This window comes from Oreochromis niloticus, linkage group LG6 (assembly GCF_001858045.2).
Source record: "Oreochromis niloticus isolate F11D_XX linkage group LG6, O_niloticus_UMD_NMBU, whole genome shotgun sequence".
NCBI lineage: Eukaryota > Metazoa > Chordata > Actinopteri > Cichliformes > Cichlidae > Oreochromis > Oreochromis niloticus.
In genome coordinates this window covers 3916641-3930147 of record NC_031971.2, presented here as the reverse complement: position 1 = coordinate 3930147, position 13507 = coordinate 3916641, and the positions used below count along the sequence as shown (strand labels likewise).

Sequence of the window (13507 nt, the reverse complement as noted above, 5' to 3'; positions counted from 1 at the left end):
AATGCAGTGTATGAATGCAGTGTATGAATGTAGTATATGAATGTAGTATATGAATGCAGTATATGAATGTAGTATATGAATGCAGTGTATGAATGCAGTATATGAACGTAGTGTATGAATGCAGTGTATGAATGCAGTGTATGAATGTAGTGTATGAATGTAGTATATGAATGTAGTATATGAATGTAATATATGAATGCAGTATATGAATGTAGTATATGAATGTAGTATATGAATGTAGTGTATGAATGCAGTGTATGAATGTAGTATATGAATGCAGTGTATGAATGCAGTGTATGAATGTTGTATATGAACGTAGTGTATGAATGCAGTGTATGAATGTAATATATGAATGCAGTATATGAATGTAGTATATGAATGCAGTGTATGAATGCAGTATATGAACGTAGTGTATGAATGCAGTGTATGAATGCAGTGTATGAATGTAGTGTATGAATGTAGTATATGAATGTAGTATATGAATGTAATATATGAATGCAGTATATGAATGTAGTATATGAATGCAGTGTATGAATGCAGTATATGAATGTAGTATATGAATGTAATATATGAATGCAGTATATGAATGTAGTGTATGAATGTAGTATATGAATGTAGTATATGAATGTAATATATGAATGCAGTATATGAATGTAGTATATGAATGCAGTGTATGAATGCAGTATATGAATGTAGTATATGAATGTAGTATATGAATGCAGTGTATGAATGCAGTGTATGAATGCAGTATATGAATGTAGTATATGAATGTAATATATGAATGCAGTATATGAATGTAGTGTATGAATGTAGTATATGAATGCAGTGTATGAATGCAGTATATGAATGCAGTATATGAATGTAGTATATTTTGTAGTGATTTAATACTGCACAGTATTTCTGTCTGGTAAAATGATGCTAGACCGGATGATTGTGGGGTCATGATGAGTTAATTACATAAACCATTTCAGTTTTCAGTTTTCTCTGTTTTCATTTAGGTGTTGTGTAGTTTGGACCAAGCAGTAGAAGAGTCAGTGTAGTTCAACAGGTCTTTAAGGAAATGGTTACATCTCCAGAGGAGAGAGGAGATAAACACAGATACAATGAACTATAATACAACAAGTTAAAACAGACTGAAGACACAGCGGGCCTAGTTTTTACCCTTTGTCTGTGATCAGGTTCCAGCCATCAATGACATTGAGAGTAGGGTCTGCCAAGGAGACATGCAGGGGCATGGATGGAGCCCAAACCTCCAGACACACAGACCCACTGAGCATGCCCAGATGAAACTCCACCACTGCACAGGTCGACCCTAATCCTGATTCACTGCCATCAACGTAGAGGGTAGAGCAGTCACTGGAAACCTGTATGGAAGAGACACATGCAAAATATGTTATTTGTTTCATCTATACAGTTAAAAGTAATCGCACTGGTTTCCTTTTGGCATTGATGTTCAATTAGCTGTCTCGCATGCTTTTCAGATTTGTGCTAAACCTCTCTAAACGCAGTTTGGTAGATGGATGATAATGTTTGGGTTGTGATTTTTTAAAAGGCACGTTACGCTCGGAGTGGAGTTGAATTCTGTTATATTCAGACATCTCTAAAGCCAACGTTACAAACCTGGGAAAATATCACCGAAATGAGGCTTTAATTGCTCTGAGTGTTCAAATGAAGCAGAAAGGCCCTGTATACTGTAAGTACCAGTCCATTTACCCAGAGAGGTTTAGAAACACTGAAGTTTAGTCTTGACTTTGGACCTAGTCAACAGCACAAACTAAACTTAAGATGAACCAGGTGCAGGTCAAATTTGAATGTCAAGCGACAGCATTCGAGCCATCTCTACGATAACCTGGCAAAACGGAGCCACTGAAAAAGACTCCAAGATGTTGTTTAACTGTTTTTGACTTTTACTTTAAGCACAATTTTTTTGGTTAACTAAAAATGGAATTTAAAATTAATTATATAAAACTTAAACAGTTGCCTCCGGGTGCGTTATATGGTAAGGTGACCCTACAAACTGAAATGAGCTGTGGGCCACAGCTGGCACTGTCGTCTCATTGGAGGACACTTTAGTGTTCAAGGAGTACAAACAAACAAACAAGAAAACACAAACAAATATTACTGAAAATGTTTTGTTTGTTTGTGTTTTTTCAAATATTGTATAACAAGATAAAACTGCAAACTCCCTCTTAACTAACTGAATCCTTTCATTGATCTACCAAACAAACACATTGGTCCTTTCTGTCTGCCCACATATGTGGCAGCACTTCTGCTGTCATTGGGTTCATATTTAACAAAATAAAATGCAGACATGAGTGTACACATTAGTTTGTGACTCTCTCACTGAACTAACACAGCCCTCAGCATGTTTGTACTCTCTGCTCATAGTGACATGACGTGGTCTGCAAGTGGCCCCCGGGCCGCGAGTTTGAGACCCCTGCCCTACAATAATACAACACAGAAAACCCCAACAATCATATGACCAGCTCTGAGCAAGCGCTTCGGTGACAGTGTCGGGGAAAAACTCTCTTTTAACAGGAAGAAACCTCCAGCAGAACCAGACTGCTCATGAAATTGTGAAATGTGTGTTGTGAGACATGTTGCACCTTGATACTATTCTCATTGATGGAGTGACATGTGACTGCAGAGGTAACATCTGACATCTTCTCGTCGTGGCTTACAGCCAGCACAATGACGGGCAGCAGCACGGGCTGGTTGTTCAGTATAGCTGTGTTGATCAACGTGTTACTCTGTGGACAGAACAACGGGAAACACACCTTCAGAGCAATCAGATGACATGTGATGGGCATCTGATGGACTTTAAAAGAATCACGTACCTCTGTTATAGGTGCAATGCCAAAGATGTGACGATCTGTGAATGAAAAGATGCTCACTGCTCCTACATGGGATGACGGGACGGTAGTACGTCTGGAGTACTCCACCCACCAATTAGCAGGCACCATCATGGCAACACCGAAGCTGCGCCTCAAGCCGTCGACTGACAAACACGCCACCTGCTGGAGGAGAGTGGGACTGCAGGCAGATCGAGATCACATTCAAACAAAGAAGAAATGAGCTTTATTAGCCACATAGACAATCATATGTGCCATTTCCAGGCTGCAGACATAGCCACGCCATTGCAGGGCTTGGTGTTTTGGCATGGGGGGACCTAGCCAGGACCCTTACTGGATACTGGATACTGGGAAGGAATCGAACTTGGGACTTCCACTCCAAAGGTGTGTAGTCGTTCCACCACACTATCCAGCTGCCATTCTCTGTGTTAGCCCTGCACCAGACTGGAAACCCCTCCAGGGTGCACCCCAACCTCACTTTATGGAAATTGCAGTAAAGTCATTGCAGACTTAGTTCTTTAATAAAGATGGCTGACTTAAATATTTTATTAATATGTTGGGAAAAGGTGTCGCTGAACTTACTCATGTGGCTGCTTTAGTTTTCTCTGTCTGTGGCAGAGGATGGACAACACATCGTGTTTGGAGGCTTGGGTTCTTTCCAGGGTCACTGTCCACATGTCAGAGGTCAAAGTTCTCCGGGCCACTATTGACACCAGGCCCTTCTTCACCTTCATCCTGAAGACACAAAGAGTGGCTATTGACAGCAGCTGTAGACTTGAAAGAAGAGCTGCACAAATGTTCTTTTTAATTACCTAATGGCTGCAAAATGACCACTGATGTTGGCTCTCAGATTCACTGAGACTCTGATTGGCTGTCCTATTAGGACTGGGCCTCTGTGATAGCGAATCACCACATGGGAGTCCAGATTGAGCTCCTCCTCTTCTTGTCCGCTCGTACAGGACTCATTTTGTTTGGTGTTGCTCTGCTCTTTCCTCTTGTCCTCTGCCTCCTTCAGGGTCACTGCTTTGATATAGAAAAGTTGCCTCTGGGATTTCACATCTCTGTCCTCCACACATCTGCAAGGATGAGTTAGGACAAATGGACAGTTTAAAGTCAGAGGCCCGAAGCCTAAAATTAATTTCATCAGCATTTGGATTCAATTCAGTTCAACTCAATTTCATTTATGGAGCACCTACAATATTAGAGAGAAACCCCATCAGATGACCCCATATGGACTCGGCGGGCAGGGGAGGGAAAAGGAAGCAGAGGCGACAGGACAAAAAACACACACCAAGCCAAATTCTAAAGTGTATAACTAATGATTAAATTCAATAGAGAGTGAAAAAGAGGTGAGTGGACAAGAAATGCGGCCTAAGACTATTACAAGGTAACTGAGGGAGGATTCAGGGTCATCCGATCCAGCCTTAACTATATGCTCCATCAAAAAGGAAAGTTTGAAGCCTAATCTTAGAATTAAAGAGGGCGTCTGGCTCCCAAACCCAAACTGGGAGCTGGTTCAACAGAAGAGGGGCCTGAAAACTGAAGGCTCTGCCTTTTAAATATCCTAAGAACCACAAATAAACCAGCAGTCTCAGAGCAAAGTGCTCTACTGGGGTGATACAATACTATGAGGTAATTAAGATAAGGTGGGGCCTGATTATTTAAGACCTTGTATGTGAGGAGCAGGATTCTGATTGTAGATTTAACAGGGAGCCAATGAGGACAATGTCTATACAGTCGACCCCACCTACTTGTGGTGCAGTATTCACGGATTCACGGATTCCCTTCAAGAGAGACCTGTTTCAAGATGATAAAATGATATTAGAGTGTTTTAGATGGTAGTTTAATGTATATTTGGTTTTTAACTATTAAAATAGGCAGATAAAAGTGTTTTTAGAGGGTGTCTCAAGTATTCATGGATTTCAGCTACTCGCGGGCGGTTGTGGTCCCTAACCCCGCAAATACCAGGGGTCCACTGTAGGGCAGAAATCTGCTCCCTCTTTCTAGTCCCTGTCAGGACTCTTGCTGCAGCATTTTGGATTAGCTGAAGGCTTTTCAGGGAGTTTTTAGGACATCCTGATAATAAAGAATTACAGTAGTCCAGCCTGGAAGTAATAAATGCATGAACTAGTTTTTCAGCGTCACTCTGAGACAGGATATTTCTAACTTTAGAGATGTTGCACAAATGGAAGAAAGCAGTCTTACATATTTGTTTAATATGTGCGTTGAAGGACATGTCCTGGTCAAAAATGTCTCCAAGGTTCCTCACAGTGTTACTGGAGGCCAAGGTAATGCCATCCAGAGTAAGAATCTGGTTAGATACCATATTTCTAAGATTTTCAGGGCCGAGTACAATAACCTCAGTTTGATCTGAATTAAGAAGCAGAAAATTCATCAACTTCATCCAGACTTCTGTCTTACGTTTCTATAATCTGGCTTCATGGATATAGAAAATTGGGTATCATCTGCAAAGCAGTAAAAATCTATGCAATTCTTCTTAACAATACTGCCTAAGGAAATTATGGAAATGCATAATGTTTAAAGAAATGTTCCCAAACCTGTGAAACTCAATAAAAGGTAAACTTTCATATAAACAAGTAAAGTGAAATATTCAAGGAAATGGGGAGAAGAAGTAGAAAATACAAGTAGAAGGATAGAACACAAATAGAACCTACTAAAAAACAAAAAACATACAGCACCTGAAATAGAAACATTTGTAAAAGCACACACACACACACACACACACACACACACACAAAAACAGAAGATTGCTGATTGTGTGTGTGTGTGTGTGTGTGTGCATGTTTGTGTGTGTGTGTGTGTGTGTGTGTGTGTGTGTGTGCATTTGTCATGAAATGTGTCACAGACGCCCCCAGGAGATGAAAGACAAACAGAGAGAGGCCCAGCAGTCCCAAAGACTGTCGAAGACCTGAGGCCACACATCATGGCAACAACTGCACGGCCACAGGGTGAGAGACCAGAGAACCAGAGGCAACAAGTAGACACATGGCCACAAGTCTGTGCCCTATCCCAACACCAGACCTCCACTCAAGTGACAACAGACACACAAAAAAAAGGGACAAGACAAAGTGGTCTGAGCCTGAGAGTAGCTACACCCATCTAATGCTCTCTCACTGTTCAGCTATTTGCCGTGCACCAGTGGCGCTCCATCAGGGAAGGCAAGCAGTGCTTATCTGGTGAAATCTAATAACAGACATACCAAAGTAAAAGGATCTGTCTTCTATCATAAAGTTTCCCATGCTTTAGATCACCATCACCTTGTGGCCCCAGCTTTCTATCGTCCCTGGAATCAGGATTAAGTTCACTCGATTATAGAAAGGGGTCGGCATTCTCATGGGTGTGTCCATGTCCTATTAATGGGTGGACTTTGTCAAGCTGAGAGGCCAGCAGCTTTTTCTGGATGCACATTGTAGATAAGCCTCTGATCTTTGATGAGACTGATGGGAGCTTAGCATGCAATCTAAGCTGCCGTTTGCACTGTACTGATATCAGTTTCCATCTGTGCTTTATGTCGAAACAGAGCTAACATTAGCAAGTAAACAGGATTTCTCATTCATCATTGTAACAGATTAGTTTTCTATTACTAACAAAGTTGGCCACTTAAGAAACTTTTATTGACTCATCTGGCACATTAGCAAGGCGAGCTTCCATGATGACCCATGCCATGTCCTGTTTGTTTTTCTTCACCAAAGTGCTTCTAACACTGAAACGCAGGTGAATGCATTGGACAGTAGCTGTAACAGTCAACACATCCACTGAAGCAAACCATCAATGTGTTTATCAGTTTAAAAGTGATAAGACTTGTAAAGCACTATATAAATGGAGTCTCTTTATTCTTTATTAAACTCTTTTTTAAAAATCTTCATCATGACTTCATCATGTGTCCAAGTGGCTGTGACGTAGACTGAGTCGAAGGTCATCTACCAATCAGAAGCTGTGCGTTTAGATCTCTGACTCCTCCAGTCCACATGCTCCAAGTGTTCTTGGACAGTACAGTGTGATATTTAGACAGCACATAGAATAAGACTGCATACATATTTGAATGTGTAGTAAAAAGCACTTTACAAAATAACATATTCTACCATAACATACTGATGGGTTTGTCTAGCATAAACCTATTTGCTGGAACGTTCAAGATAATTCTACTACACAGCGCTCCTTTTATTGTGGCTACATGCATATGCATAGGTTCATTAACATATAACATCTTACATAGGTATACATGTAAACAAAGAGTACCTTGTCTGTGTGTGTGTGTGTGTGTGTGTGTGTGTGTGTGTGTGTGGGGGGGGGGGGTCAAGATGTGACCCTGTGAACGACTCCCCTAAATCTGCTGGCCTGGAAGTCCAGCAGTTCATCTAAACAAAAGGCACTTATGCTAAAACAGACATAGATGTGTTTACCATACCATGAAACAATAACAGAAGGTACGAACTCTCTCATGACCCCAGGATGTGTGTGTATCTCAGAGTGCTCTGGGAGGCACACAGAGTCTTTGCAGACTGCTAAGGATCAGACATCCTATCAATATGCAATCGATCATAGACCTCTAAGGATATATGGTTATATATTTCTAAGCATAAATGACAATCCACAATATAAACCTAACACATACCCTGCTGCTGTTATCTTTAGGTCAGCCACTGAGTAGTACAGCTGTATTTGGTTTTTCATGGGACCCCGTTGGTTACTGCGGGCCCGTGGACCATCCATCTGGATGTCCCCATCTACATTTGGATGGTATCTGAAAGAGACACGAGTACACTGTGGGACTGGGCATTTATAGAAAACTACTTCAAGCAAGAGCTCACAGCACACAGCTGTTTGGTAAAAGTCACAACTGTAGCTTATGTTAAGAAAAATGCACTTATTCCACAAAATGTTCATGTTCTTATGCCAAACGTCTCTCTGTGAGGTTTACTCATATATATATTCAATGCTGGATTCAACAGATGCTCGTAACTTTGCAGACTTTGCATTAATATTGCCTTTATATTAGAAGTGCTTATTAGAGGGATTTAATCATTAGCATAACTGAACTGAACGTGAGCAAACCCAAAGAGATGGTGGTGACCTTCTCCAGTAGGCAGAGGGATCTGGCTGCTTCAGTCACCACCACCATCCATGGGAAGCCAGTGGAGGTAGTTGAGGAGTACAAATACCTGGGAACCATCTTTGACAACCTCATGAAATTTTCTGCCAACACAGAGGAGATTCTCAGGCGGTGCCACCAACGGCTATACCTCCTTAGGAAACTCAACTCCTTTGGAGTCAGCACACCCATCATGATGACTTTCTACTATGCCTTCCTGGAAAGCATCATGACCTTCTCCATCACCTGCTGTTTCCACTCCCTCAGCCTTCATGACAGGAACAGACTGCAGCCCACTGCATCAGTGTGCTCTAAAATCATTGGCCTGCCTGTCAGAACTCTGGCACAGGTTTTCAGCCAACAGGCTTAGACAGGCAGCCAAAATCATCAATGACCCCTCTCACATTCTTCACCCCGCATTTCAATGGCTAAAGGGATTTGAGTCACCAGTACAGCTATGATTTTATAAACCATATAAATAATAATGTAAGTCTATGAATTCATTTCCAGCTGGTGCTTTTTTAGTCTTGCAATCACGTCACCTCAGAAACTGCGCAGTTGCTTGCTGGTGGTTGCCATGATGGCGTATGCTCCGTTGCCATTTTCGCTTCTGCATCCAGTGATGTGTATGGCGGGTATTACTGTACCATGGATGCGACTGGTTGACAAGTGGATTGCTGAACCAGGAACTGGGCAGTGTCAGAGTTACCACACACAAACCTAGAGGAGGCTGGGAAACAAGACAGTCGTGTAGTCGTAAAAGGAAAACGAAGTGAAACGACTGACCAAGAAAGAGAGACATTAGACAAAGAAAACATTACAAAATCTGTTCTTCACCTGTGTGATACAGGAGGCCTTGTGCTCCTCTGTCTCCTTGAAAGCCAGTAGAGTGATGCAGTTCCGAAGATCAGAACTGATGTTGCCTCGCTTGTGAAACAGTACCCTCACCCTGAACCTCTCCTGACCTCCCTTATCCCGCTCTATTTCCACGCTCTCTGAGAGAAGGGAGGCAGACAAAGGCGGAGAGGCAGGGAGGACGGACTCTGGTATAAGCTGTGGATGAAAAAAATACAGATGAATCTGTGGGGGTTTTCAGTTACATCTCCATCTCTCATCATCTTTTCTCTTCTGCTTACCTGTGTCACAGAGTGAGGGCCGAATGAAGCCCTGAGGCCGGGCTTGGTAGCCCACCCTGTTGGAGGCAGCATGAACATACTCTGAGAAAAGGCAAAAGGGCTAAAGTTGGAGAAAAGAGGGCCGAGCTCTGCTTGGGACAGAGGGAGAAACTGCCAAGAAGGGGGGGTGACTGACATCTGGACTGGCAGGGAGAGAGGAAGAGGAGGCTGCAGGAGGGATGGAGGGACTGAGTCAGTAAAAAAAGAGAAGAAGCAGGTGTAAAGGACATGTTACTATCACAGGGTCATAAATGTCAGACTTGCTGAGATTTGCATAAACGGCCTTCCTTCCTGTTATATTTGGGCGAGGCATCAACCCATACTTTGTCCAAAGAACCCTAACACACCAACAGCACTGTGGTATCAGAGTGCCTGATTAGTTTGACGGCCTTTGCTGATGGCAGGCATTCGCTGTGACATTGTTTCAGGAAGCTTATGCTGTTTTACATTTGCCTCTGTCCAGAGCTGCACCTTTAATCAAGATCTTATATTGATGATGAGGGAGTGCACTTATGCATAAAGTCGTCTACATCTCAAAGATTCTCAGTGGGGTTAAATTCTGGACTCTACGATGACCAGTCCATGTGTGGTAATGTCAGCGCAAATCTAAAATGAACATAAATTAAAATGTACCAAAGTAAAGCAGTCTGTCTCCTTTTATCTCCAACATCATCCATTTCATTACTGCCATATTGAGGCCATTCACAGACAATCCATGCAATCCACATCTCAATGCGCTTTATACTGTAAGGTAGACCCTACAATAATACATACAGAGAAAAACCCAACAATCATATGACCCCCTATGAGCAAGCACTTTGGCGACAGTGAGAAGGAAAAACTCCCTTTTAACAGGAAGAAACCTCCGGCAGAACCAGGCTCAGGGAGGGGCGGGGCCATCTGCTGCAAGGGTAAGAAGACGGGACAAAGACAGAGAGCCAGAGATTCATAACTAACAGTTTCAATGCAGAACGGTGGATAAACACATAGAGAGTAAAAACGTGACTTATCTTATTTTAAATTGCTCTCAAATAAATACAAGATAGCAATGCTTTGGTTCTTTTACATTGTGCTCTTCTCTTGGCTCTTGACAGAGGCAGCCACACTTTCTCCTTCTCCCTTATCTTTCCTGCTTGGCTTCTCATATCTTTGTATAGTCTTGCTTATTCTCTAACCCTAAGAGAGTCTCCCAGACTTGTTCTCTAAAAACCTAAAGAAGAATTATGGATTTGATCAACTGGTCCCTTAATGAAACTGACAACTCCTGGGCTTGGGAGAGCCCGATTGTCCTGCGGAGACGTTTGCTGCCGGATACTTGATGGTCGGTTGCATTGTGTGTCTGGCGACACTCTCAATGGAGGACATTGAACGACATCTACAAATTTGGAACCACGATAACAGAGTTCTGGCTGATTGGAGCTGGCTCGGACCTGGCTTATCGAAGAACAAGAAGCGGCTACAGCTGTTTAAAATGCCACAAGGCTGGCCGACATGATAGACGATGGGCAGGGCTGTGAGGACTCAGACTGTGTTTATTGAATGCAATATGGATAAGATCTTGGAGAAGCTCAGGGCTCTGGTATATGGATAACATCTTGAAGAAGAACAACGGGAATTGAGAGACCTGGTGACCAGTGACGGACATTAGACCTACTGTAAAATTGGAAGCAGTTTGTTCGCACTAACCAAAACAACTACCATCTCCATCTCATCCCTGTCGCCAGCTGGATGCTCAAGGTAAAAGCTGACGGGAATAACAACACTCTCCATTAGACAATAAGACTGTTTTTGTGACTCTCTCCCTCCTCATTCAAGGTCACCCGCGTCGACCGAAGATTCTTGACTTTTGCCCAACCGGGTGAAGGGACGCTTTGTCTCGGCTGAACACGGAACACACACACACACACATGCACACACACACACACACACACACACACACACACGCATGTACTCTGACACATACCTACACCCCCTCCCCCTCCAAATGCCTTTGAAGCTTATGTCTTCTATGTTGTGAGATGTGATGATTCATGTGCCAGCTCAGTCTGGGGGGAGTTCTTTTTCTCCTCGTCTTTCCTCATGTTGGGCATTTTCTATGGTTTCGGTTCGGCTCGCTGCTCGTGTGGTCGACCGGCCAGTGCTACCTAGCCTGACCTGTCTCCCCAGTGTGATGTTTGTGTGTTGTATGTATGGTCGGCAAGGTATCCTCTATCTTAATTGCCCCTTGGGGATAAATAAAGTTTTTTTTTTTTACTTTGACTTTGACTTGACAGCTTTTTTATTTCTGCTCATTTTCAGTGTAAGTATTATAACTGCTCACACAGAGTAGTTACCTCACAGCAAGAAGGTGCTGGACAGCTCACAGCTTTGCAGTGTGTACAGTTTACTGTGTGTGTTATCTGACTTCAGTGTGCAGAGTGATGTGCATCTTGTCAATGCTGCTAGCTCTGTTAACACCTGGATATACCTGCAGGATTCATAGCATCATAGTCATGATCCAGAATCCAACTTAGTAAGTACTGATGTGTGTCGACTTGAAATTGGGAAACAATATTTTTTTGAAGCAGTAGTAGGCATCTAGTGTCCTAGGCATCTTTTGCCCACACACAGTACACAAAGTTACGACCATAAATGGATAGCATGTTTTGAAAAATGTAGCTACAATCATACAAGTGCAAAGATTTCTGTTTATATCTACAATATCAGCTATTAAATATTTTCACAATAATTTAGGCGTCTTAAACACTCACAGGTGACATCTTTGGTATAAGGTGAACATAGTATGACAACAATAACAACAGGTGATCAGCTGTAATACACTGTAATGACTCACCTGTGATGGAAATCCAAAGCAGCAGCAGCCCTCCTGTTCTTCCCCACCACACAGTGACCCAGCCGACACCTTCCATCACTACAGGTCTCCTGCAGCACAGTGAAGCCAGTATGAAACTTTCAAACCTCATCCATACTCAGCTGGCAGATAATCGGCTCATCCTCAGCTCGGTCTACGTATTCTGTCTCTGTGTTTACACTTGGCTTCAACCTACCTGTTTGATTAGGCAGGCATAATAAAGCCCTAATGAACTGTCATAGTAACAGTACTACAGTACACCCATGTTAGGCTTTTGATGAAGCTGGATATCCTTCTGCTTTAGTTTTTACAAAATCTGTACTTATATGTCTGAAATGAAACAAAACAATCCTTTTCTATTGTTTTTACAGTGAAATCAGTTTTGCGCATCTAACCCTGTAGCAGCCTGGCAGTTCATGTTAACTGATCAATAGGGTGCAAATGATTGATGGCAGAAGCTGCCAATCCAGTGCTATAAAAGTTAATTTCTGGATTTGCAAATGAGGGATAGACACATAGACACAGAGTACCTGGCACCTTAGTGCCGAAAGGAATGTCTGCTACTTAGCATATGAGGGCAAGATGCGGAGAAGCTGGCATCCCAGTGGTAGAAAACCTGCTTCGCCATTTTGTAAATGAGAACCTGGCATCCCGACATCAGTAAGTTTGCTGCTGCATATGGCAAATGGTAAAATCCTTTTGTATTATTCATTTATTAAAAGACTAACAATTCATTTTGAAATTCTGATCTATAATAAATGTTTACATTTTACATTAAATGATAAAATAATAAATATCTTTAGTAATTTCTAAATAAAATAATTTTAAAATGAATTTGTAAATTAGTTAAATTATTGCATATTTGACTTCACAACTCATTAATGAAGCACAAAATTCTTTATTTTGATGCACATGACTCCTCTGGTCCTGCATATGTACGGTGATTATGCTCATGAATACCCTCAAAGAATAAAACTTAATACACGCTTAATGAAAGATTTGATGTGCTGATCCATAATAGCAGAACAGAATTGCAGCATTAACAGAAATTAGGATAGGACCCCTCTGGAGTCTAGATAATGATGGTGGTTGGATGGTGCTCTGAGTGAGCAGGGTGAGGGGAGATGGGGAGGAGGTGGGCTGCACGCTGATTGGCTCAATGAAGGTGTAAAAGAAATTGACAGAGCTAGAGAAAGACTGTCAGCATTGAGTTTGACAGTGCGGGAAAGTGGAAGTGATGTAAACTTTAAATTCAATTCAATTTTATTTATACAGCACCAAATCGGAACAATAGTCACCTCAAAGTGCTTTGCATTGTAAGGTAGACCCTACAATAATACATCTGGAGAAAACCAAACAATCATATAAGTCCCTGTGAGCAAAGACAGGAAGAAACCGCCGGCAGAACCAGGCTCAGGCAGGGACGGGACCATCTGCTGCGACCGGTTGGAGTGAGCATAGACTAGCAACCAAACACTCAGGAAAGCAGACAGTTCAGTTATATTTGATTTAGAAG

General features: G+C 42.1%; 1 protein-coding gene across 6 annotated transcripts in view; it reads right to left on the bottom strand.

Moving 5' to 3' along the window:
* Nucleotides 1–13507, bottom strand: part of tmem132a (transmembrane protein 132A) — a 41766-nt gene that overhangs the window by 27340 nt on the left and 919 nt on the right. For 2 of the 6 annotated variants that reach the window (XM_013264934.3, XM_013264935.3), the window contains exons 2-11: nucleotides 11974–12062; nucleotides 9102–9328; nucleotides 8803–9018; nucleotides 8508–8695; nucleotides 7489–7617; nucleotides 3665–3928; nucleotides 3435–3587; nucleotides 2838–3033; nucleotides 2607–2750; nucleotides 1162–1364 (exon numbers count right to left, since the gene is read on the bottom strand). In XM_013264934.3, the coding sequence (XP_013120388.1) occupies nucleotides 1162–1364; nucleotides 2607–2750; nucleotides 2838–3033; nucleotides 3435–3587; nucleotides 3665–3928; nucleotides 7489–7617; nucleotides 8508–8695; nucleotides 8803–9018; nucleotides 9102–9328; nucleotides 11974–12049 (1796 nt within the window). In that variant the 5' untranslated portion in view covers nucleotides 12050–12062. The remainder of the gene's footprint in view (nucleotides 1–1161; nucleotides 1365–2606; nucleotides 2751–2837; nucleotides 3034–3434; nucleotides 3588–3664; nucleotides 3929–7488; nucleotides 7618–8507; nucleotides 8696–8802; nucleotides 9019–9101; nucleotides 9329–11973; nucleotides 12063–13507) is intronic. The other 4 variants (XM_025908115.1, XM_019360486.2, XM_025908117.1 and 1 more) reach the window with 3 other exon arrangements.